General features: G+C 45.5%; 3 protein-coding genes and 1 pseudogene across 4 annotated transcripts in view; 2 read left to right on the top strand and 2 right to left on the bottom strand.

Annotated features, from left to right (window-relative positions):
* LOC309550260 (uncharacterized protein) overlaps nt 1-27,670 on the top strand; it is a gene marked incomplete at both ends in the record, with an annotated part of 1,652,360 nt that overhangs the window by 1,394,088 nt on the left and 230,602 nt on the right. The window lies entirely within an intron of this gene.
* Nucleotides 1-27,670, top strand: part of LOC309549821 (uncharacterized protein) — a gene marked incomplete at its 3' end in the record, with an annotated part of 279,510 nt that overhangs the window by 138,334 nt on the left and 113,506 nt on the right. The window lies entirely within an intron of this gene.
* LOC309549825 overlaps nt 1-27,670 on the bottom strand; it is a 40,797-nt pseudogene that overhangs the window by 9,508 nt on the left and 3,619 nt on the right. The gene's annotated exons all lie outside the window — the stretch shown is intronic.
* Nucleotides 2,191-27,670, bottom strand: part of LOC309549824 (uncharacterized protein) — a gene marked incomplete at its 3' end in the record, with an annotated part of 66,918 nt that continues 41,438 nt past the window's right edge. Inside the window, 3 exon segments of the mRNA XM_082250327.1 lie at nt 2,191-2,278; nt 22,197-22,392; nt 22,395-23,409. Coding sequence (XP_082106453.1) covers nt 2,191-2,278; nt 22,197-22,392; nt 22,395-23,409 — 1,299 coding nt within the window.

Genomic DNA, 27,670 nt, shown 5'->3' with positions numbered 1-27,670 from the left:
AATTCTATATTGCACTCTGCTTATCAGGGAGCAGGATCTGTGAGTTAGGTCTGCTCAGTGTGCCCAGTGTGTGATTCATCTGGTCTAAGGGAGTGTCCCCAGCTGATCCAATAGGGAGGCACATTGGATGCTGGAGGAAACCTGGTCAATGACACACAGGCTTTTGATATAGCCCCCAGAGATTGGCACAGACTGCTTGTCTCGGTGCATTGTGGGGCAGGGTATGAAAAGCCAAGGGCACATGAGGTAGAGGTCTTTTGGTGGGAAGCAAAGTCCTGAAAGGAGGGTGACGGCTGCCCCTCCTCTTCTGCAGCAGTGGGTGATGGTCACAGGCAGTTGGCCTGATGAACCAGTGCAAAGGAGCTGAACCCAGAGGTCCAGGAGAGCTGACTGGAGGAGTTGGGGCACTACGAGAATCTGGAAAAACTGTATCGTGAGTACAGATTATCTTGCCCAGGGTTCTGTCCAGGAAGGGGACCACTCCGGAGTGTGTAGTCAGTGGAAGAGTGTCAGCAAAGTGCATAGAAAGGGGGTACTGGGGGAGTACCCTGAAGAGAAACACAAATAGGAACACTTACCTCAACTTCATTCAAGTGGCAGGATGAAGTAGCGGCCTTGCCGCATTCTCAAGCTAGAAGTCCTCTGAATTATGAATATTTCAACAGTTGGAGTATCCCACTCATTCCTTCTCCCATCCCAATATAAGATAAAACCACAAAAACAACTACCCCTAGATTTATCATTGACTGAGCCAAGAACATAAAGGGTTAAGATTTCTGCAAGCTCTGCAAGCAGTTGCTACAGGTAACCCAAGGGAATCCTTAAAGTGTGAAAATTCAGCAGTCCTCTAGGGGGCAGTTCTACACCTTATATACCTTTAATTTATTCAATAAGAAGGCTCGGGGGGGGGGGGGGGGCATCCCTTGACTCTTTCCAACCACAATCCCACATAGGCACACGCTCATTCATCCGGCTCCTTGCTGGTGAGCGCCTTAGCATTTTTTTTGCTATCTCTTAGTAAATTGAGGCCTCTCTCTGTGGGATTGCCCCCTTCTCTTTCACTCTCTCATATTCTTTGCTTGCCTGACTTTCCTTTCTTCCTCTCTCATACCATCTTTGCCTCCCCTCTTTTTATCTCCATTCTCTTCATACCCCAGCCCCCCCTTTGCCCCCTATTACTTACCCTCCCCCTCCCTCTTCCTAACCTCACTTCCCAACCTTCCCCTCGCCCTTCTTAACACATGGATAACATCAAGATCCTCTCAATCAATGCTAAGGGACTTAACGTCCTGGAAAAGAGGCAAATTTTTTTGAACGATTTAAACTAAAAATCTAAAATTGATATCACCTTTGTACAGGAGACCCACTTCAGGGATGACAAGCTTCCACTATTTAAGAACTGTTTTTCCCCTTGGCCTACCACTCTACTAACCCAGAGGCTTAATCAGAAAAGCCTCTATAATTTTTTCCAGTACGGTACCATGGACACTGCGCGCATATTCTAAAAGACCCCAATGGCTGATTTCTGTTTCTGAAGGGCAATGTTGGTGATGTCAGAGTGACTTTGACCACCTATTATGTTCCCAACAGCCAGCAGGATGAGTTCATTCCTAGAGGTATGGAGAAGCTCCTGGAGTTCTCTGAGGGTGAACTAATTATTGGGGGAGATTTTAATATCCCTCTGATTCCTTCGGAGGATACATCTCTGGGATCCTCCTCTGTCCCCCCCCCTGGTGACCGCAAACGTATTTCAAAGTCCCTCCATAGTGCACACTTGATAGATGTTTGGCACCTGATGCATCCCGGAGAACGAGACTATTCTTTCTATTCCTCACCTCACCAACTACACTCTCATATAGACTACTTCTTGATGCCGCATTGTCAATTACACGCGATCCGTGACTCTTTAATAGGCTCTATTACATGGTCCGACCATGCCCCTGTTATACTTTCTTACGCACTAACAGACTTTCGATGGTCGAGAACCCGGATGTGGAGACTAAATGAAAGCCTACTCCAAGATGAGACTGTTTTGACAGATGTAGAGAATTAGACCATTTCTTTCAGACTAACACCATTGCAGATACTGACCCCGGAATCATTTGGGAGGCACACAAGGCAGTGATTCGTGGGGTGCTCATAAAGCATGGCTCCTGGATCAAAAGACAGCGTACAGCACAACTAGACTCCTTACTCCAAGCTTTGCTTTGCTTTGCTTGGAGTCCCATCACAAACACGCTCTGTCACTCTTCTCTCCTCAGAGGAAAAACTTATGACTCTACGTAGGAAAATTAATGACCTTTTACTTTACAAAGCTAAGGCAGCCATGCAAATTTGTCGTAAAATGTCATACGAGTCGGGAAATAAGTATGGCAGACTATTGGCTAGATCCCTCCGGGAAGAAAACTATTATCTCCCGCACAGGTCAAAAAGCCACGTTATCTAGACATATCACACAAGAATTTAAATCCTTCTATGCCTCGCTCTATAACTTACAAACCCCAACCCCCAACAGACTCAAATAGAGGAATACCCTAGAGCAGGGGTAATGAATTAAAATTCAAGGAGGTCCGGTTGCTAAAATTTTCTTTGGGCCGAGGTCCGAATCTGAAGTCTTTGCTATGACTCAGAAAGATGGGCAAAACAAAAACGTGTCCATCAGCGTTGCTCTTAACATAAAATATGCCCATCCGAGTGCCCCCTAACATAAAATATGCCCATCAGAGTGCCCCCTAACATAAAATGTGCCCATCAGAGTACCCCCTAACATAAAATGTGCCCATCAGAGTACCCCCTAACATAAAATATGCCCATCAGAGTACCCCCTAACATAAAATGTGCCCATCAGAGTACCCCCCAACATAAAATGTGCCCTTAGCATAAAATTTGCTCATCAGCGTGACCCTTAACATAAAATAAGGGACACGCTGATGGGCACATTTTATGTTAGGGGGCACTCAGATGGACACATTTTATGTTAGGGGGCACTCTGATGGGCACATTTTATGTTAGGTTGCACTCTGATGGGCAAAACAAAATGTGTAAATCAGCGTTGCTCTTAACATAAAATATGGCCATTAGAGTGCCCCTTAACATAAAATATGCCCCTCAGCGTGCCCCTTAGCATAAAATATGCCCATCAGCGTGCCCCTTAGCATAAAATATGCCCATCAGAGTGCCCCTTAGCATAAAATATGCCCATCAGAGTAGCATAAAATGTGCCCATCAGAGTGCCCCCTAACATAAAATGTGCCCATCAGAGTGCCCCCTAACAGAAAATGTGCCCATCAGAGTGCCCCCTAACATAAAATGTGCCCATCAGAGTGCCCCCTAACATAAAATGTGCCCATCAGAGTGCCCCTTAGCATAAAATAGGCCCATCAGCGTGACCCGTAACATAAAATAAGGGGCACTCTGATGGGCACATTTTATGTTAGGGGGCACTCTGATGGGCACATTTTATGTTAGGGGGCACTCTGATGGGCAAAACAAAACGTGTAAATCACTTAACATAAAATATGCCCATTAGAGTGCCCCTTAACATTAAATCTGCCCATTAGAGTGCCCCTTAACATTAAATCTGCCCATTAGAGTGCCCCTTAACATAAAATATGCCCATTAGAGTGTCCCTTAACATAAAATAAGGGGCATGCTGATGGGCACATTTTATGTTGGGGGCACTCTGATGGGCACATTTTTATTTATGGGGCACTCTAATGAGCACTACAAAATATGCCCATCAATCTGCACACTTTAAAAACCTCCCATCAGCTTTAAGTGCAGCTATGACCACATTCCTTTCTCCCCTTGTGCTCCACACACCTGGAGCCAGGAGCCGAGCCGAGCCAGAAGCCATGAGCAGGGGGACGGGGCGCGCACATAATGTCACGCCCCAACTCGCTGCCTGGCTGAATGGGAGCCGCAGTCAGGAGCGGGGGGCGGGTCGTGCGCGTGACGTCACGCCCCTACTCGCGGCCCGACAGGACACCGGCCGGGAACCGCAGCACACACACAGTATGTCACTGGTTGCTGGGACACCCGCAGTCCCAGCAAACCATTGAATGAATAAAGGAGGCGGCCTCGCGGTCCGGGTGAAAGCATCGTGCGGGCCGCCAATGGACCGCGGGCCGCCATTTAGTGACGGCCGCCCTAGAGGATCCCATCACCTTGGCTGAACTAAAACAGGCCTAGTTGGTTAAAAAGTGGGGAAGGCCCCGAGACCGGATGGGTCTACCATCCAATATTATAAAACACTCTTGCCGTCACTTTGACAGTTTATGGCTAACATGTTTAATACATGGGGCTCTGGGACATATATCCCCAAGGAGACTTTACAAGCTCACATTTCAGTCATCCCTAAAGAGGGAAAAGATCTCACCTCCTGTAGTAGCTACCGATCCATTTCCTTGCTAAATGTCGATCTTCACCAAAATCCTAACAACTAGGATCCAACAACAGCTGACGCAACTGATCCATTTGGATCAAGTTTGATTTGTGCCTACATGTGAGGCATGGGATAACACAACCATAGTCCTCAACCTCCTACATGTAACCACCAAGACCCTCGCACCCTGTGTCCTCCTAAGCACAGACACCGAGAAGGCCTTTGATTGAGTAAATCTGCGTTTTATGTTTGCAGTACTTAACATGTTGGCATCGGCAACACCATGCTAAAAATTTAATCTCACAGATCTATTCTGCCCCTGACGCACCGGTTAAGGCAAACCGTGTCTTATGAGACTACTTCACAATTAGGAATGGGACAAGACAGGGGTTCCCTCTGTCATCCTTACACTTCGTATTATCACTAGAATCCTTTTTATGTAGAATACGCCTCCACCTGGATATCTCAGGCATGACTGTTGGGGTGACCCAGCAGAAAATATCAGCATATTCAGACGACATGTTATTTTCCCTCATAAATCCCATAATTTCTCTACCGAATCTTCTTCACGAGTTTGAGGCATATGGCACTCTGTCCGATCTAAATATCAACTTTACTAAATCTGAAGCTAGGGGAGAAGGCTTATTAAACCCCCTCCTCCACCAACTGCGATTGCATTTTAATCTAAAATGGACTAACTCAGCGCTGAAATACCTGGGCACTCTCATACCACACAAATTTTACCCATCTTCTTGCTCAACTTTCTCCCCCTCCTAAAGAATGTCCACATTCTATAAGATAAATTGAATTCTGGCCTCCATTCATGGTTTGGAAGATGCAACATTATTAAAATCTGCATACTCCCTAAGTTCCTATACCTCTTTCAAGCACTTCCGATATTCATCCCTTCACAATACTTTAAACAAGATGACACTCTACTAGTGGATTTTATCTGGGCACATAAGCGACCTAGGCTATGTAGGAGACTACTCCTTCCTGAACGACTAGGTGGACTGGCAGTGCTGGACTTATGCAAGTACTATCAGGCTACACAATTGGGGAGACTCAGACTGGTGTCGTCATGGTGAAGCGAAGCTTTGGCCCAGACTAGAACAGGCCCAATGCGACAAACCCCTCCATAGAGCTTCATCGTGCCACCATTCACTACCAGACTCCATAAGACGCCATCCCCTCATAGGTCACACAATAAGAACACCTGCTCTAAATTATTCACACAACTTTCACTTACCCCGACGCACTCACCACTGACACCCATACTGGGGAATCCCCAGTTTACCCCGGGCTACCAAGATAAAACATTCAGGACCTTGATGGAGTCAGGCTATTTCCAAGCCTCCCATTTTTCAACATCATCTAGTTGGCCTGCACTCAAAGACCTCATGGACTCCTCGGGACCTTACTGTCTAGATTTCTAGAGGGCATTGCAACTCCATAATTTCTTAAACTCATTTCCACCTCCCAGTGAACGCAACACACAACTTACACCCTTTGAAGAACATTTCTCTCAAGACAGAATACTGACACAGATATTATCCATGACCTATGCATTACTGATCACACCCCAGGGGACTTACCAACCCCCATTCTTAGCTAAGAGGGAACGAGCTGTAGACTGTAACTTTAATCCAGACCAACAAAATCACATCATTCCGTTTTTTAAGATTCTGGTACCCTTATTTCCCATTTCTACCTTAATATTGCGTCCCACCTTGCTAACTAGGTGGAACGCATACACCTTTAAGAACGATGACATCATCGCCGAGCGCCGCTATGAGCGGCTATTTCAATCGCCGGCTTTCTCTCACTCATTGCTCGTTCAAACCGCATGCTTGACCAGTCTTGTCCTATGCTGCCGGAGCTTCTAGCTATTCCTTTGCCTGAACAAAACCGGAACCTCGCTACCGATCCCGTATCTCGCTACCGGATCACTCTCTTGCTACTGGACCTTGCTACTACTAATCCAACTAGTGATAAGTACCCCACAGGGGATTTCTTCCTAACTAATTTACACTATCTACTTCTGCATACTAAAGGACTGTTACTATCTAAGCACTATTTCTATCATCTGCATAACCTCATAGATTGCTAGCTCTTGAGCCTACCATCATCTATATCATTGCACTAGGTTACTCTCTCTTGTATACTTCATCTGCTGTCCCCTACCACCTGTTACTATACATGATTGCTAAACCTATCTGCATACTATCATCACCTACCACTCTCCTGAATATTACTACTGAGTGCTCACCATTTCTAACGCCTGTCTCTCACCTCTATACTATCATATACATCCTATCACTCCAGGAACATCATATTGAGTGTATGTATATTTGCATAAAGCAGGCTGTGCACGGTGATGAGTCCTGAGAGTTGGATATGTTTGTTCAACACATCTCTACATGACTACTGAGTGTAGCTGCAAATCCATTCACTAACAAAAAACGCAGGAGCGTTACAGATTGAACGAGCCATAAAATATGGATTCAGCAGAATTACCCACTCAAGTAATGCAATTAAAACAACAAGTAGATGCATTGATACTTGCTCTTACAGAGGTAAAAACGAAAATCAGGCTTTGAGACAGCAGGTTGGCCGTCTTGCACAGCTCTCTGCTGCTCAGCCCCGTGAGCCTAAGATTAACCCTCCTCTAGTGTTTACAGGTGATCGGAAAAAATTTAGTGAATTTAAAAACGCATGTCAATTGCTTTTCTTGTTAAAACCTCGCACCTACCCTACTGACCAAATTAAAGTCTGTACCACTATTTCCTATCTGACGGGTGATCCCCGGGCCTGGGCAGACTCTCTCTTTGAGAAAGATGATCCACTTCTCAACTCCTATCCTTTATTCCTAGCGCAACTCGCTAGTTTATATGAAGACCCCAATAGGCAGAGTACTGCTGATACCCAATTGAGGGCTTTAAAACAAGGAAGGAGACCTGTTGAAGACTTTGTGGCAGAGTTCAAAAGATGGTCCCTTGATTCAGGGTGGAATGATACATCTCTGAGAACTCAGTTCAGACTCGGCCTATCAGAAGCCGTTAAAGACGAGCTCGCCCGAGCGGATTTACCTGGCACCTTGGATGCCCTGATACAGATCAGTATCAATATTGACAGACGACTGCGAGAAAGAAAGGCTGAGAAGATGGGATTGCCATTGTCCAGTCCTTCTCGGATGTCGGCTGTTGACCCTACTCCTATGGAGGTAGGAATGATACGCCCACCTTTATCCTTTACCGAACGTGCCAGGAGAAGATCCGAACATCTCTGCATGTACTGCGCCTCCCCGGATCATTTGATAAGCGGCTGTCCCCTTGTCCGCAAAAAAGAGGGTGAGTGTTCAAATGTCTTGCTAGGGGAACTAACGACTTCCTTTTCTAATCCTTATCTTTTTATTCATTTGACATTACAGTGGGACCGAACTAGGATCACCACCAAGGCTATGATCGACACAGGATCTTGTGGGAACTATATCGATACTCGTTTTGTTACCTTAAATAAAATACCTATTATTTCAAAACTCAAACCTGTCTCTGTTAGTTTCATTAACGGTATTCCGTTATCCCCTGGTCCAATTACCAATCAGACACAAGCACTCCTTGTCACTGCCAATGAGTCTCATATGGAGACTACCACTTTTGATGTACTACCCTCACCACATTTTCCCATTATTTTGGGACTTCCCTGGTTACACATACATCAACCAATCATTGATTGGAAAACAAGAACTCTAACCTTCTCTTCTTACTATTGCGAAACCACGTGTAATCTCTCATCATATGGAAAGATCCTGTCTGTGGTGACAGATGAGATTATACCACTATGTTACCAGGATTTGTCGGAAGTCTTCCTTGAGAAAAATGCTCAAGTGTTGCCTCCCCATAGGGACTATGATTGTTGTATCGATCTACTCCCTAATAGCAAATTGCCTTTCGGTCATGTTTATCCTCTTTCACAGGATGAACTCTCTCATCTCAAGGAATACTTGGATGAGAATTTGGCGAAAGGGTTCATCAGACCTTCTACTTCCTCTACTGCTGCAGGACTCTTCTTTGTCCGCAATAAGGATTCAAGTCTCAGGCCTATTATTGATTACAGGCAATTAAATACTATTACAATAAAGGATCGTTATCCCTTACCCCTCATTCCTGAACTTATTGAACAGGTGCGCGGGGCTACCTACTTTTCGAAATTGGACCTAAAAGGGGCATACAACCTAATCCGAATCTGTGACGGGGATGAGTGGAAGACAGCATTCAGAACCAGATACGGATTGTTCGAGTACCTTGTGATGCCATTCGGGTTGTGTAATGCTCCCGCAGCTTTTCAACGATTCATAAATTACATCTTCAGAAACTTACTTGATGTTTGTGTTGTAGTATATCTGGACGATATACTTATTTATTCTCAATCCTTATCTGAACACATAAAACATGTAAGACTCGTGTTGTCCAGACTACTTGCACACAATTTATACGTAAAATTAAAAAAATGTTTATTTCATAAAGAAGAAGTACTATTCCTAGGATACATCATATCTAAAAATGGAATCAAAATGGATACGAGCAAGATATCCTGTATTCTAGATTGGCCTGTGCCAACAACTCATAAAGCATTACAAAGATTCCTCGGATTTTCTAACTTCTATAGGAAGTTCATCAAGAACTTCTCTGCTATTGTGAGACCTCTCACACAACTGACAAGTATAAAAAAAACATTCAAATGGTCAGAAGAAGCAAATGGAGCTTTCCGCTTGTTAAAATCTAGCTTTACTTCTGCTCCCATACTACGCCATCCAGACCCATCCCTCCAATATATCCTGGAGGTAGATGCGTCAAATTTGGCTGTAGGAGCAGTTCTCTCCCAACGACCAACAAATACTTCACCACTTCACCCAGTTGCTTTTTTCTCAAAATCATTAAGCAGCCCCGAGGTGAATTACCCAGTGGGTGAAAAAGAGTTGCTTGCCATAAAACTGGCATTAGAGAATTGGCGACATCTACTTGAGGGTACTCGATTACCAATCCTCATATACACAGATCATAAAAATCTTCAATACCTTCAGACTAACAAGACTCTTTCCCACCGGCAGGTACGATGGTCCTTATTCTTTTTAAGATTCAACTTCTTGGTGACCTACACGCCTGCAGACAAAAATAAAAAGGCGGATGCGCTGTCAAGATTAACCGAAGATAACTAAGCCGAAATACCTTCAATTCCTATAATACCCTATGAAAGTATTGTCGGTGTTGTTCGTTCCCTGAAGGAAGAGATTTTGCACAGCATAGGACTGGATTCACCTCCACCACAACTAAGTGCTGATGCAGAAGGCTTCCTCTACTTTAACGACAAACTCTACATACCTCCTAGTATGCGTACCAAGATCTTGGAATTGTCGCATGATGTGCCTATGGCAGGACATATGGGTATGACTAAAACATTCAATTTACTTACTAGGCAGTTTTGGTGGCCTGACATGAAGACGACCGTACAAAAATTTGTATCTTCATGTGACATCTGTGCAAGGTCCAAAATTGACACTACAAAACCATCTGGTCTACTATGCAGTCTACCAATACCCCAGGTTCCATGGGAAGTTGTGTCCTTAGACTTTATAGTAGAACTACCACCTTCCAAAGGATTTAACACCATTCTAGTGTCAGTGGACCATCTGACCAAGATGGCACATTCATTTCTATTCGAAGACTACCTTCATCCAAGCAAACAGCGGAATTACTAGTGAAACATGTCTTTAAGTTACATGGTATTCCAAAGACCCTTCTGTCTGACCGTGGTTCACAGTTCATCTCCAAGTTTTGGCAAGCTCTATGTCAGATACTATGAATAGAGCGAAAACTTACTTCTCCTTACCACCCTCAGACCAACGGACAGACAGAAAGAGTCAACCAGTGCATTGAGCAATATCTACGTTGCTATACCTCATACCTACAGGACGATTGGGTGGACCTCCTCCCGCTGGCGGAATTCGCTTATAACAACGCAACCCACAGTACTACTAAGCAAAGTCCGTTCTACTTGAACTATGGGTTTCATCCCACTCTTCTTCCACCACGCATCCTACCATCAAGTAACCCAGTGGCCTCTGATTATCTTACCCAAATAAAGGACTCTCTGGGTTTACTCAACACCACCATATCACATGCCCATAGTCAACAAAAAAGGTACTACGACCTACGTAGAAAACCCTCTCCTCAATATGCTATTGGGGATCTTGTTTGGCTATCTACAAAAAATTTGAGATTAAAGATCCCTAGTAAAAAAACTTGGACCTTTATTTCTGGGACCCTTCCCAATTAAGAAACTCACTGGAAAAGCTGCAGTGCAACTCACCTTACCGGCAGATCTCAAAATACATCCCATCTTTCATGTGTCGCTACTAAAACCACATGTTCCTAACCAAGGAATAAGGCCTACCATCTTGCCTCCACCTCCAGTACAAGTTGAAGGCGGAGAAGAATATGAGATCAAGGAGATTCTGGATTCTCGTATCCACAGAGGAAGACTCCAAAATCTCATAAGAAGGAAGAACTATGGACCCCAAGACGACACCTGGTTGGATACTGCTGATGTTCACGCACCTAGGCTTATACGAACATTTCACTCAAAATACCCAGAAAAACCAGTGCTATAGGCCTTCCGGAGCCGGCCTTAAGGGGGGGGTACTGTAAGATTCTGGTACCTCTGGTACCCTTATTTCCCATTTCTACCTTAATATTGCGTCCCACCTTGCTAACTAGGTGGAACGCATACACCTTTAAGAACAATGACATCGCCGAGCGCTGCTATGAGCTGCTATTTCAATCGCCGGCTTTCTCTCACTCATTTCTTGTTCAAACCGCATGCTTGACCAGTCTTGTCCTATGCTGCCGGAGCTTCTAGCTATTCCTTTGCCTGAACAAAACCGGAACCTCGCTACCGATCCCGTATCTCGCTACCGGATCACTCTCTTACTACTGGACCTTGCTACTACTAACCAACTAGTGATAAGTACCCCACAGGGGATTCCTTCCTAACTAATTTACACTATCTACTTCTGCATACTAAAGGACTGTTACTATCTAAGCACTATTTCTATCAACTGCATAACCTCATAGATTGCTAGCTCTTGAGCCTACCATCATCTATATCATTGCACTAGGTTACTCTCTCTTGTATACTTCATCTGCTGTCCCCTACCACCTGTTACTATACATGATTGCTAAACCTATCTGCATACTACCTATCATCACCTACCACTCTCCTGAATATTACTACTGAGTGCTCACCATTTCTAACGCCTGTCTCTCACCTCTATACTATCATATACATCCTATCACTCCAGGAACATCATATTGAGTGTATGTATATTTGCATAAAGCAGGCTGTGCACGGTGATGAGTCCTGAGAGTTGGATATGTTTGTTCAACACATCTCTACATGACTACTGAGTGTAATAATTCTGCAGCTGCAAATCCATTCACTAACAAAAAACGCAGGAGCGTTACACGTTTACATTTACATCATCCATCTGCACATAAATACAACAAACCAACTTCAAACTCCTAACAAGGTGGTACCGCACGCCGTCAAGGTTGAGCAGGTTCTTCCCCACACTCACTGATCAGTGCTGGAGATGCCAGGAAGGGCCGGGGGACACTCCTACATGATTTTTGGTTGTGTCCTAAACTAGCGGAGTTCTGGAAGACAGTACGTGAAATGTCTCAGAGGTTTATAAACCGACCGCTCCCCAATGACCCTGCTCTCTTCCTTCTCCATGCTTCTAACATCCCGGCCCAGACCTATAAAAATTCTGTCATTTGTCACCTTCTAAATGCTTCTAAAATGTGCATCCCTCTTAAATGGAAAAACCCACAGGTCCTGACTGTTGGCATGTGGCCCAAAAAGGTCAAAGAAATAAATAGAATGGAAAGCCTTGTTCTCTCCACACGTCCCCAACACGAACGATATACCAAAACCTGGGGTCAATGGAATATATTTGTCCTCTCTAATGAAGGCTGCTCTTTAATTAAGGGTGGCAATACTAAAGAGACCTCATGTTGAGTTTGGAGCTCTAAAATATTGGTGGAAAGTATTGCTGATGTAGGGCCAGAGCTTTACCAATGCTAACCCTCCTACACCCCCCCCCCCCTCCACACCTCCTTACCCCTTCCCCCCTCATCCCACCTACTTATCCTCTTCTGCATCTCTCTAGGTTTCTTTTACTTCCCTCTCTCTTTCCACTACTTATTCGCTTTACCACTTCCTTCTTCTTCTATACGTTATGCGAAACTGGAACAGACAACTCCGGGTACTTTCTAGTCCTGCATAACTCCTCCCATTAGAGGAATTGTAGAACACCTCTTATTCTACGACCGATGTAGATCTCCACCTTATGACTGAATTGTCTTCAATGTTGTAATACACTGTCTCAGCATATGTTCTATAAGGAATGTTACTGTTTATTATGCCTGGAAGTTGTCTTTCATATAAATAAAATAATTGAAAAAAAAAAAAAAGAGATCTGACATGGATCAATGATACAACCTTACCCAACCAAACATCACTAAGTAATAATGCTATTGAAATGATGACAATTTTATTGTTTGGAACATGACGTTATATTGAGGATTGGAGATGGATCTTTCATATGGTGTGCAGTATCTCCTCCTCATTTGTTTGGAACAAGACATTAGACTCAGGCATGGGGCAGAAGACCCAAAACTCATAACCTAGGTGCCTATATCATGCACATTTTTTTGCCAGCCGAATCCCAGAATCTCCATAAATCCAGTCTAGAGACATAAATTGTGTCTGCAGCACAGAGAAGGAAGATTATCCAAGAGAAATACAGGAATACAGGACGGGGAACACAGCTCAGGAAAATGACCAGGGGATTACAGGCTGATATCACCCAGTAACCGCCCTACTCTGGACCAATCAGTGAGCAGTATAGGTGGAGGAATGTATTTAGTGTTAATGACCCACCTGTGCTGATCTCTGTAGGAGTGTCCTCCTCTATAAATGTCCCCGTTATTCCATCCTCCTCCATAGACTGCTGATCATCCCTCACATACGTCTCTTCTTCTTCTGCTTTCACCTCAAATTCTATATCGATTGGATCTCCACTCTAAACCAAGAAAATGAGAGAGAATATCATCTGTAAAATATAAGCAATATTATTGTGACATCACATAAAAATACACACATTGTCTCCATGAGTCTGTGTTTTATAATCTCTGTCTCACCAACCTTGTAACAGTGAGGGATGGTGTGATCTTCCTGTGTGGAATCCCGGGAATACAGAGGACGGGGACATCTCTCTGGTGGGTTCCTGGTATTAGGTGGCTCCATCATATCCTTGTGTCCTTCTGGAAACTCCTCCATCACTCCATACTCCTCATCCTCCTCTTTATACTCTTCTTTAACATCAATATTATCATCCCTGAGGATTCCTCTCTGAATATATAATAAAACATTCATTGTAACAAATATACTGTATATAAATCAGAACTACCAATAATTGTTCCTCATCTACCTGATGATGGTGAGGGATGGTGTGACCTTCCTGTGTGGAATCCCAGGAATACAGAGGACGGGGACATCTCTCTGGTGGGTTTCTGTAGCTGGATGACTCCACCAAGGTGTCCTGGTACAGATCTTTGTGTTCTTTTAGAAACTCTGACTCCTTCATCATCCCATCCTCATCATCCTCCTCTTTTATCTCTTCTTTAACCTCAACTTTAGAATCTCTCAGGTTTCCACTCTGAATATATAATAAAAATGACATCAATGGTAACAATGCAGATAATGTACAGATCCTAATGATACTATCAGTGATTGTTCCTCATCTACCTGATGATGGTGGGGGATGGTGTGACCTTCCTGTGTGGAATCCCGGGAATACAGAGGACGGGGACATCTCTCTGGTGGGTTCCCATTACTGGATCCATCTGTAGGAAACACACACACTGACTGAATACATTGTTTCTATGTGTTTATCAGATGATGGGGGATCTAGGTGGAGCCTCCGTATTGCTCTCTCCTTTACAATAAAGTCTCCTCTTACCCGGTGATGTGAGGGGCGGCTGATTCTCCATCATGACGTCCTTGTAGAGGTCCTTGTGTCCTTCTAAATACTCCCACTCCTCCATGGAGAAATAGACAGTGACATCCTGACACCTTATAGGAACCTGACACACACAATGATACAGTCACCATCCAGACACATCCCTTGTCTGTTACTGGATAATGTCCCAGAATTCCCAGCACCGCTCACCTCTCCTCGATGATCTTTCTGGTGACTTCTAGAATCTTCTTTGTATTTCCCTATTCTATCAGGGAGGGAGGTGGAGGCAATGTGATGGTCATTTGATCTCCAGACTTCACAGGAGGAAAACTCTAGATCTGAACACAAATAGTAAAATCAAATGAAATTCCCAGAATCCTCCTCACCTCACTATTCAGGTTTCCATTTGATTAAAGCCCCACCTCAGACTGAGGTATAATTTACCCACACAGGACCCCCACACTACGCAGGGTAAAAGCTTGTTGCAGGCATTCTGACATCATTACATACAACGCAGGACCAACAGTCCCACTTTGCTAGTGAGGATGCCAAGGGTCTGCCCACATCGTAAGAGCATGAGAAAAAAAAGCCAGATGGAGGGACATTTGGGGGAGGAGCTGTGAGGTCAGTGTGATGTCATAGGACATATAGACTCTGAATGGAGGAACATTTAGATGGGGAGATTTGAGGGGCCCTCTATATGAGGATCCGGTGCTAACCAAATCATTGTTCCCGGGTGCCTCCCACTTCTCCTAAAATGAAGAGTGAACTTTGACCTTTACCATACAGAAATCTGTCAGGAATGTGGAAAGTAATCTCTCATGTGAGCAGGTGACATGCGGAGGAATGGAGTGTAAATAACAGACAATTTTCTCCAGAGCTCCTAATGGTGGGGATGGATTTGGCTGCATGCTGGTGCCAACTTTCCACCCCCCAAGGTCACTGCAGGTGTGGAGAAAAGCTGTGTAAGAGGATATGGAGGAGAGATGAGGAGGAGATCCAGGAATCAGGATAAAGGTCAGGACAAGCAACAGACGAGCGCATCCAAGAGATGAAGCCAGGGTCACTACACAGAAAATCAATCCAAGGAAACAACAGGCAGGACGAGGAATAGCAAGAAGGAGCACAGAGACAAATGAGAATATTGCTCAGCCAATGGGAGATTATCTCAGCATGACTTACATAATGAGGGAGATGTGGGGGAGGGGAGGTGACCATAGATACATGGAAATTCAGCTGGTTCAGCAGGGATCGGTCACATTTCCATCCATGTGTGGTCAGCTTTGGAAGCAAGATATATTAATCATCAACTGATCCCCTTGAAGGGGTTAATCTACTCATTACCTCCTCTGCCGCCAGATCCTGCAGTGTCTCCCTCTACGTTCTATGGAATGTCCTCTTTACCTAACATCACTTCCTGTCTGTATTCCATAGAGACTTCCTGTCTGGGTAGAAGTGAGATCACCACCTTGTGGAGCTCAGAGGAACTGCAGCCCTGAGAACCGTCTGGTAGTGTGAACACGGCCTTGTGCTGTGTGTGTATGTACTGTATATCCTTCCCCTTTCTCTCCTCCCTGAGTGTGTATGAAGAGGCGGAGCTCCTGCTGGAACAGCGGTCGGAGGAGGAAGCCGAGTCTAGGAGGGAGACTGACAGAAAGCACAGCAGACTTGCAGGAGTGAGCGAGGAGGATCCAGTTCCTTTGCCATCGGAGGTGAGGAGAGTGTGAAGGATGTTTGTGACTCTGGTAGATGAAAAGCTGGGAGTCATATTGCTCTGGTGAGTGGGGAAGCACTACTAAGGGGGCGCCCTCACCATCACGTGTGTAAGAGGTGGAAGAAGGCGTGGCTACACTACAGCTGGCACAGTTTGGAGCACGGAGAACTTTCACACCTTATCAACTTTTCATACATTTGTGGACTTTTATGGAGCAACAGAACTTTGTTGAAGTAGATGCAAAGTGGAAGCAGTGGACTTGCAGAGAACACTATATTGAGCAACAAATATTGTATGATTACATGAAATTTGCACAAGTTATTACTCTATAGAAAATATTATAAGATAATGAAGTAGGTGTAAAGTGGAAGCAGTGGATCTGCAGGGAACAGCATCTTGAGCACAAAGCACTTTATGTTGTATATGAATTTGCACATGGATCAGTTTACTTCATTTATTGATAAACACCATAAGATGAATGAAGTAGGTGTAAATCTAGACCTAGGGAACACAAGGGAGGTGGAGTGGGAATCCTCCTATCCTCACAGAGCACCTTCCAGGTTCTCCACTCTCCTCCCTCTCATCATTTGAAGCTCACTGTATACGTCTATTTTCTCCGATCTCCTCTAGAATTGCTGTGATCTATCGGCCCGCTGGACCGGTATTAACTTTCCTTGATGACTTCTCTGCCTGGCTGCCCTACTTTCTCTCTTCTGAAATCCCCACAATCATTCTCAGCGACTTCAACATCCCTGTTACTACGAACACTTCTACTACTTCCAAACTTCTCAGTCTAACCTCCTCATTTGGCCTGAAGCAATGGATACACAATGAATAGAGGCTTCTACTCACTCTGGTGACAACACCCTCAGCCTTGTATTCTCCCACTGATGCACTCCATGCATCCTCTCCAACAATCCTTTCCCTCCCTTTAAACACCACTAGGGATGGGCGAGTGGTTTGGGCCGAGGAGAACTTCTCCAATCACCTGAATTTTCTGTGTGCTCTGTGTTTTTTTTTTTTTTTTTTTAGTATTTAAATCCTGCCAAGCGCACAGTCAATAGGTTGTTAGGACACGGCACAATCCTGATCTCGGTAAAGAGTCAATGATATGACTCTTTGCCCATGTGATCGGCTGTGTCCAATCACAGCCAGTCACATGTAAATGAGGAAGTGCCGTTATTCGTCTCTCCTCGCCTCACACTGTCAGTGTGTGAGGCGAGGAGAGCCGATCAGCGGCTCCTCCTCACAGGGGAGACAGATACATGTAATCAGGGCACTGATCATCAGTGCCCTGATTACACAAAATGTAAATAAAGTGCCAGTTACTGCCCAGCATCAGTGCCCACCATCGGTGCCCATAGTGCTGACAGTGCCTGCTCATCTAGGCACTGATGGGCACTGACTGGCAGCACTATGGGCACTAATTGTGGGCACTGATGGTGCTGCCCATCAGTGTCCATCAGTACCGCCCGTCAGTGCTGCCTCTCAGTGGCCATCAGTGCCACCTATCAGTGCTCATCAGTGCAACATATTAGTACCTCATCAGTGCCCATTAGTGCAGCCTATCAGTGCTGCCTCATCAGCGCACATCAGTGAAGAAGAAAATTTTATTTATTTTCAAAATTTACAGAAAATAAGAAAAACTTTTTTTTTCTGTCTTTTTTCTTTTTTTTTTGTAAGAAATAAAAAACCCAGAGGTGATTAAATACCACCAAAAGAAAGCTCTATTTGTGTGAAAAAAAATGATAGAAAGTACCCAGGTGAGGTGTACTCAGTATCTCTGCCTGGGACAGCGGGAAGCATCAGCTTATTCAGCTACTGCTCTCTCCGCTGCCGACACTCGCTCAAGGCACTCTAAAGTTCTGGGGTGGCAATTCCGCAAGCCCAGAATGTGATCAATGGTTTGCCGACCCTGGACATGCGCTTCCCTGGCTTAATGTTCTAGGCTACATCAGAGGGCTCTGTGGGCCACATCAATGAGCTCCGTGGGCCAAATCAGAGGGCTCCACGGGCCATATTAGAGGGCCCCGTGGGCCACATCATAGGGCTCCATGGGCCACATCAATGAGCTTTCTAGGCTAAATCAGAGGGCTCCGTGGGCCACATCAGAGGGCTCTGTGGGCCACATCAGAGGGCTCTGTGGGCCACATCAGAGGGCTCCGTGGGCCACATTAGAGGGCTCCGTGGACTACATCAGAGGGCTCCATGGGCAACATCAGAGGGCTCCGTGGGCCACATCAGAAGACTCCGTAGGCAGCATTAGAGAGCTCCACGGGCCACAGATTGAGCACCCCTGGAATTTACAAACTATTGGATATATATCTGAAAAGTGATCAATCCTGATGTACTAATGGCCAATTTCCTTTCTTGAGGCCCGAAAATGGCAAGGCAGTACAAATACCCCCCAAATTACCTTTTTTGGAAAGTAGACAGTCCAGTGCAAGGCTGGGATAAGAAGTGAAGAGAAGGGGAGGCTTCCCCGGGCACTGTGGCATCATGTGAGGTAGGGAGGCACTGCAAGGAGATTGATGGAGGGGATTTAAGGGGAGAGGGGGAGTTTGAGGGTGGCAGGAAGTAAGAGTTGCTCTAGGAAAATACATTTGGGGGGGGGGGTATGCTAGGAGTGGTGATTGAGGTTGATTTGTGTTGGGGGGGATGAGGCAAAAGGCTTTGTGATGGGGTGATGTGGGGGGTTTGTGCTAGGAGATATGCATACTACAGGAGATGGTCAGAGACTGCAGACACGATGCAGGAGATGGTCAGAGACTGCAGACATAGTACAGAAGACAGTCAGAGACTGCAGACATAGTACAGAAGACAGTCAGAGACTGCAGACATGATACAGGAGATGGTCAGAGACTGCAGACATGATACAGGAGATGGTCAGAGACTGCAGACATGATACAGGAGACGGCCAGAGACTGCAGACATGATACAGGAGATGGTCAGAGACTGCAGACATGATACAGGAGATGGTCAGAGACTGCAGACATGATACAGGAGATGGTCAGAGACTGCAGACATGATACAGGAGATGGTCAGAGACTGCAGACATGATACAGGAGACGGTCAGAGACTGCAGACATGATACAGGAGACGGTCAGAGACTGCAGACATGATACAGGAGATGGTCAGAGACTGCAGACATACAGTAGTACAGGAGACGCAAAAGGAAGGAAAAATGGTCATGGGACTTTAGATGAGGTAGGTTGCTTGCTTAAATGACCAGATAAAGTGAAGTCTCAAAAATGTTTATTCATTACATGAGTGATAATATATATATAACAAATACGACATCACATAATCCAGATAGAATTACAGATATAGAATGTAGAGGACTGGCATCAAAAAAGGGTATCTTGCCATGTATTTACACAATTCATATTATAATAATATACAATAATAAACGTGTATATATATCTCATGAATAATACATGGTTAGTATCCAGATACATATGTCTTCACATCTATATCTCTACGCGTTTCGTGGAACTTTCATCCACTCATCAGGAGCTTGATAAAAAAAAATATAGGCTAATTTTAGAATACAAAAATCTTAAAAAATAAAAAGAATACACCAAATTGCTCCCTTAGAAATATCGTATACATAAGATCCTACTACTTACATGTAACAAACCAAAGCAGGCCCTGTGACCATAAGGGAATGAGAGCACAGTGAGGGGAGGAGTCTAACCTGGGGCTGAGGCGGGTATAAGCCAATCGGTCCTAAAAAAAGGAGGGGAGGGGACCCAGCAGATGCAGACCCGGACACCTATAATTCCAACAAGTGTAAAAGCACATGGTGACCAATTATTCTAAGAAACAGGAGAGTATAAAAATAAATAGGGGGTATATGCATATATATATATATATAGAAGGAAAAAATATAAAGACTGCAGACATGGTACAGGAGATGGTCAGAGACTGAAGACATGGTACAGGAGACGGTCAGAGACTGAAGACATGGTACAGGAGACGGTCAGAGACTGCAGACATGGTACAGGAGATGGTCAGAGACTGCAGACATAGTACAGGAGATGGTCAGAGACTGCAGACATGATACAGGAGATGGTCAGAGACTGCAGACATGATACAGGAGACGGTCAGAGACTGCAGACATGATACAGGAGACGGTCAGAGACTGCAGACATGATACAGTAGACGGTCAGAGACTGCAGACATGGTACAGGAGATGGTCAGAGACTGAAGACATGGTACAGGAGACGGTCAGAGACTGAAGACATGGTACAGGAGACGGTCAGAGACTGCAGACATGGTACAGGAGACGGTCAGAGACTGCAGACATAGTACAGGAGATGGTCAGAGACTGCAGACATGCTACAGGAGATGGTCAGAGACTGCAGACATGATACAGGAGATGGTCAGAGACTGCAGACATGATACAGGAGACGGTCAGAGACTGCAGACATGATACAGTAGACGGTCAGAGACTGCAGACATGATACAGTAGACGGTCAGAGACTGCAGACATGATACAGGAGATGGTCAGAGACTGCAGACATGATAGAGGAGACGGTCAGAGACTGCAGACATAGTACAGGAGACGGTCAGAGACTGCAGACATGATACAGGAGATGGCCAGAGACTGCAGACATGGTACAGGAGATGGTCAGAGACAGCAGACATAGTACAGGAGATGGTCAGACACTGCAGACATAGTACAGGAGATGGTCAGAGATTGCAGACATGGTACAGGAGACGGTCAGGGATTGTAGACATGATACAGGAAATGGTCAGAGACTGCAGTCATGGTACAGGAGACGGTCAGAGATTGCAGACATGGTACAGGAGACGGTCAGAGACTGCAGACATGGTACAGGAGACGACCAGCTCATTGGGGAGTCTTTTGGCAGCAACTTAGGCCCCAATGTGATAGGCACACTCAGTACACAGACTGGAGGTACAGCAGAGATGGGGGATGGGCCACTTCTATGCACTCACCCCTCACTTACATTAAACATGGCAGGCTGGTCTCTTACCCCTCCCCTCGCAGCTCATTTCCTGAAGCAGACTGTGTCTCATGCCAGGGATGTGATGATGATGATGATGTTAGCGCCGAATGGCACTACACCCGCCCATGGGGGAGGTGACAGAGATACAAATCCCGAGGAAGGGCGGAGAGCGTGGGGAGGTGGGGGGGGGCTTCACGTTGATGTTCTGCATCGCCCACTTCCTGAAGCAACACCATCCAATGAGAGGGGAACAGCGCCGGATGCAGCCAGGCCAACGGTGCATGTTAATCCAGCAATGATACTTCTGTGGGGGGAGGAGCCAGGATGACGTCACGCACAACCACGATTATTCTGGGTTCCGCATCGTAACCGAATCGGAAAAGGCTGCATGGCGATGCGCCGATCATTTTCAACACCCCCAGTGACAACGTGAGTACATTGATCAGATTGTACATTCAGTCCATAGGGGCCTATGAAGAGAATCTTCAGCTCCATCTAGTGGCCATAATCCAGTATTTGTCCCAAAATACCTCAATTAAAAAAAAGCGAAATTACACATTATGGCCACTAGATGGAGCTGACGATTATAGGAAATCACACATTTTTTTTAAAAACAGACCTCTAAATGTTTGTGAAATCTTCCCGCTCAAAATGTACTCAGCCAATGAAAGGTAAGGACTCCATTTTTATTTTTCTCCTGCTATCAATGGCCAACACGGGACAACACTTCATCCATGTCTTTGGTGATCTCTGATCTCCTTATGAAGTGTTTCTTACATGATGACGATCAGCCATGGAGTATATCTGAGGTGTATATCAGGGTGTGCTTCTTCCCCACATGTCCAGCAATATTCATATAGAAGACATTTCCCGCACTCAAGGCACTAATACACCTTGAGGGTTGTGTGGGATCCCTGATGTACAGGAAGACAGGACTTCAGTGAGGAACATTTCCCTCACTCAGGACAGGAAAGTGGCTTCTCCCCCGTGTGAGATCTCTAATGTCTGTCACGATTGGCCTTCAGTGTAAAAAAATACCTGCAAACAGCACAGGGATACGGCTTCTCCCCTGTGTGAGATCTCTGATGTCTGCAAAGATTGGACTTCTGTGAAAAACATTTCCCACACTCAGGACAGGAAAATCGCCTCTCCTTATGACACTTCAGATGTGTGAAAAGATCTGACTCTTTCACAAAACATTTTCCACACTCAGAACAGAGATTAGGCTTTTCATGTGAGTCTTTTGATGTGCAGCAAGATGTGACCTCTGTGAAAAGCATTTCCCACACTTAGGACAGGAATACGGCTTCTCCCCTGTGTGAGATCTTTGATGTGTAACAAGAACTGATTTCTCTGCAAAACATTTTCCACACTCAGCACAGGAATATGGCTTCTCTCCCGTGTGCAATTTCCGATGTTTGGTAAGATTTGACTTCTGTACAAAACTTTTCCCGCACTCAGGACAGAAATACGGCTTCTCCCCTGTGTGCACTTTCTGATGTGTTGAAACATGGGACTTCTGTGAAAAACATTTTCCGCACTCAGGACAGGAATACGGCTTCTCGCCAGTGTGAGAACTCTGATGCTTGGAAAGACATGACTTCTCTGAAAAACATTTCCCGCACTCAGGACAGGAATACGGCTTCTCACCAGTATGCAATCTCTGATGCGTGGAAAGATTTGACTTCTCTGAAAAACATTTCCCGCACTCAGGACAAGAATACGGCTTCTCACCAGTGTGCGATTTCTGATGTCTGGAAAGACATGATTTCTCTAAAAAACATTTCCCACAATCCGGACAGGAATACGGCTTCTCACCAGTGTGAGATCTCCGATGTGTGGAAAGAGCGGACTTCCGTGAAAAACATTTCCCGCACTCAGGACAGGAATACGGCTTCTCACCAGTGTGCAATCTCTGATGCTTAAAAAGAGTGGACCTCTCTGAAAAACATTTCCCGCACTCAGGACAGGAATACGGCTTCTCACCAGTGTGAGATCTCCGATGTTTGTAAAGATCGGACTTCGCTGAAAAACATTTCCCGCACTCAGGACAGGAATACGGCTTCTCACCAGTGTGAGATCTCTGATGCGTGGAAAGATATGACTTCTGTGAAAAACATTTCCCGCACTCAGGACAGGAATACGGCTTCTCACCAGTGTGAGATCTCTGGTGTTTGTAAAGATCGGACTTCTGTGAAAAACATTTCCCGCACTCAGGACAGGAATACGGCTTCTCACCAGTGTGAGATCTCTGATGCGTGGAAAGATATGACTTCTGTGAAAAACATTTCCTGCACTCAGGACAGGAATACGACTTCTCACCCGTGTGCAATCTCTGATGGGTGGAAAGAGAAGACTTCTGTGAAAAACATTTTCCGCACTCAGGACAGGAATACGGCTTCCCACCAGCGTGCGATCTCTGATGTCTGGAAAGATTGGACTTCTGTGAAAAACATTTCCCACACTCAGGACAGGAATACGGATTTCCATCTGTGTGACACCTTTTATGCACACGAAGATTTGATTTAACACGGAAACATTTCCCGCACTCAGTACACAGAAATCTTGTTGGAAGGATAGCACAGTCCCTCACAGCCTGAGGTTCCTCAGGATAAGAGGAATACGATGGTCCGGCACCGTCCCTCACAGTCTGAGGTTCCTCAGGATAAGAGGAATACGATGGTCCGGCACTGTCCCTCACAGTCTGAGGTTCCTCAGAATAAGAGGAATACGAAGGTCCATCTACACTGTGTGGTGTCGGATGGACATTTGAGGTAGCCGGGTTTTCTCCTGGATTATACTGTGTGATGTCCTCATCTTCTACTTTACAGTCTGGAGACAAAGTGAGACAATCCTCTGAGGTTTTCCTCATCTCCCGTCCATGTACTAAAATAGAAATAAAAAGATTATTACTAGACATCAGCAGATTGGTTCCCCTAAACCAGGACTCCGCCCATATCAGGCAGCTTTGTCTCTGAGGATCTTACAATTCCCCCCTCAAGGTATCTAGTAAATGGGTCCTCTGATCTCCTACCAGTTCATTTCTTTATTCATGTACCTTAGTCAGAGAGTGAGGAAACAACGAGAACTGTCTTTAATAGGAGTGACAGTGATGAGGGGATTATAGGAACGAGTGTCCCCTTCTCCTTTATCACTCATTGCCATCTTCCCAACACAAGAAGTCCTACACTTCCTTATTTAGTCCATGATTTAGTCATGAATAACAGCGGGGCTGAGCCCCACCAGAGGTCAGAGAGTGAGGATGGGGGGAGAACAACCAAGATGAAGACTGGACTGATCCTGAAGACCACCATCATTGGGTTACTGACTCCTCCCTCATTATCACTTTCTGTTTAAGGTTCTAAAGTTGGAGGATGTTATCACATTATTATCACCATGTAAAAGTCTGTCCTTCAATCAAATCATCAGATATAAAATGTCCAGCTGGTAGGAAATGGGTGGAACAAAAGAGAAGCCATATTTTGTGTATATATAGCAGTGGGTAGAGGGGAGAGAGCAGAAGTCAGGAGTATGTAATGTACAACATAGAGTATATAGTGCAGGGGTCAGGAGTATGTAATGTACAACATAGAGTATATAGTGCAGGGATCAGGACTCATAATATTGGTGTTCAGTAATCAGTGGTGGCTTACATGTATTTATTTAGTGTTAATGACCCACCTGTGCTGATCTCTGTAGGAGTGTCCTCCTCTATAAATGTCCCCGTTATTCGATCCTCCTTCATAGACTGCTGATCATCCCTCTCATACGTCTCTTCTTCTTCTGCTTTAACCTCAAATTCTATATCGATTGGATCGCCACTCTAAATCAAGAAAATTATTATAATCGATAAATATCATCTTCTGTAAAATAATAGAATTTTGGTCTTACTATAAAATCCTTTTCTCTGATGTTCATTGACGGACACAGCTCCAGAATCTTCTAAACCATTGGGACGTCAGCATTGTTAAACATGAGGGGTGGGAAAAAACAATAGAAATAAATTCCCAAAAGGCTAAACCTAGCCAACCAGATATGGAGCTCAAACAGGAGTACCTGGAGCTCACCTGAAAACAATACACCCTCAAAGAGGACAAGGTCCTCTCAAACAGCGGCCTGCAAATCCCTGCAGCCAAAAGCAGCATCCGCAGATGCCAGTACATCCACTTTGTAAAATTTTGTAAAAGTGTGCACAGACGACCAGTGGCCGGCTTGCAAACCTGTATCACTGACGCCTCATAGCAGAAGGCCCAGAAGGCACTAAGCGCCCACGTAGAATGCGCCTTAACAGGGAACAGAGGAACCTGACTCTTGATGGACTGGGCCTGCACCACCGTCTGTCTTGTCCATCTGGAAATGGTCGCGCCAGACTCAACCAACCCCTTGCAAGGTCCATCCGTAAGGACAAATAGTAAGGCTGATCTCCAAAATGACTCGGTTGCCGCAAGGTACACCATGAGCGCCCGACCCACATCCAGAGAGTGCAAGGTCATCCCCCTAGGATGTTTAGACTTAGGAAACAGGGAAGGCAACACAATGTCTTCATTCAGATGGAAACCAGAAACAACCTTAGGAAGTGAAGACTGACAAGGGCGAAGCACCACTATCTCTGTGAGCCACCAGGTAAGGTGAACAACAAGACAACACCACCAGCTCCGACACCCTGCATGCAGAAGTAATAGCCACCAGGAAGGCTACCTTCTGGGACAATATAATCAGAGGAAGCTTGCTAATATTTTTGAAAGGCGGTTACTGGAGAACCGACAGCACCAAACTGAGATCCCATGGAGACAACGGAGACCGAACTGGGGGAGCCAAGTGGTTAACCCCCTGAACAAAGGTGCAAACCAAAGAATGCATAGCCAAAGAATGGTAAAAGAAGACCGCCAAGGCCAAAAACCTGGCCCTGGATGGTACCCAGGGCCAGGTGCTACTTAACACCTCGTTTGAGGAATGCCAAAATCCGAGCCACCAAAAGGGAACGGGGATGACCCTCAAGAGACTCATACCACACAATGTACATCTTCCAGGTACAATGGTAAATGTTCCTAGAGGTAGATTTTCTAGCCTTTAACAGCATGGGAATCACCAATTTAGACAACCCCCGATCCTTCAGCACCTGGTTTTCAAAAGCCAAGCCGTTAAAGCCAGCGACTGTAAAGCAGGATGGAAGATTGGCTCATGGGCCAATAGATCTTCTCTGAGAGGAAGTCTCCAAGAGGCATCGGTGACCGGCCTTACCAGATCAACGAACCAAGACAGACAAGCCAGTCTGGAGCCACTAGGATGACTTCTGCCTCGATTCTTCACAAAAGACTGGGCAGAAGTATTAGCGGGGGAAAGGCATATATCATATGATACTGGCCCCAATGAACCACCAGTAATCTGTGGCGTCGGCCAGAGGATCCCGAAACCTTGCCTCAATTTTATGTACCTTCCTGTTGAGACTAGAGGCCAACAGGTCCAACACGGGAGTTCCCCACCAGAGACACAGCTGAACCTTAGAATGCCAGCTACCTACCGAGCTGCCAGGACACTTTTTGTGCCCCCTTGGTGATTGACATACGCCACAGCCCTGGCATTGTCCCATGGAATCCTTACCAGGCACCCCTAAAGGCGATTTGACCAATGAGCCAGACAAATCTTATCGTCTGAAAATTCAATATTTTCATCGGTAGTCTTGACTCCTCCAGAGTCCAGACCCCTTGAGCACATTAGTGCCCAAAACGCCTCCCCATCAAGACAGGCTGCCAACCATGGAGACCACCGTCCAGTACAGGGGAAGGAAGAATTTGCCCTGTTGAAGAGCTGGAGAGTGAAGCCACCATATCAGGGACCCTCTCATATGCCGGCTCAACAGGATCTGCTTCTCCAGAGACTGCGGATTCTTTTCCCACTTGCCAAGAAACTCTCTATGCAGAGTTCTCAAGTGGAACTGTGCAAACAGAACCGTCTCGAAGGTAGACACCATCAGGCACACCCGCATGCAAGTCCTGAAAGATGACCGTCTGCTGAACAACAGGAGCCAAATCTTATCCAGCAGATTTTGGAGTTTTTTTCCCTGGAACAAACAGCCTGGCTAAAGCCGAGTCCAGAGTCAGACCCAGATAGTTCAACTTGGTGGACGGAACCAGAGGAGGTTTTTGGAAGCTCAATTTCTAACTGAACTCCTGCAGAGTCCGTACAGTAATTTCTGGGTTGTCCTTTTAAGCAGTCAGAGACTCTGCTCGCTGAAGAACAGTGTCCAGGTTCCCAGTACCGCAATCCCCGGCTGCCGCTACAATGCCAACACCGGGGCCAACACTTTTGTGAATACCCGAGGATCTGAGGCGAGACCAAGATCCTTTGTCTTGAGATCCTGAGAAACGAAAAGGCTGCATATGAGCCGAGAAAAAAAAAAAAAGCCCATGTCTGCGACGAGACTCCTTGCTTCTGGCAGCCTGTGATAGAAGAGTTCTCTTCCCCCCTGTAAGACCCTTAATGATATCATCCATATCATGCGCCGAAGGACC

Source organism: Pelophylax lessonae (genome assembly GCF_965119305.1).
Source record: "Pelophylax lessonae genome assembly, chromosome: 3".
NCBI classification, from domain to species: Eukaryota; Metazoa; Chordata; class Amphibia; order Anura; family Ranidae; genus Pelophylax; species Pelophylax lessonae.
Note: the sequence above shows the minus strand (reverse complement) of the source record. Positions and strands in the feature narration are given on the sequence as shown.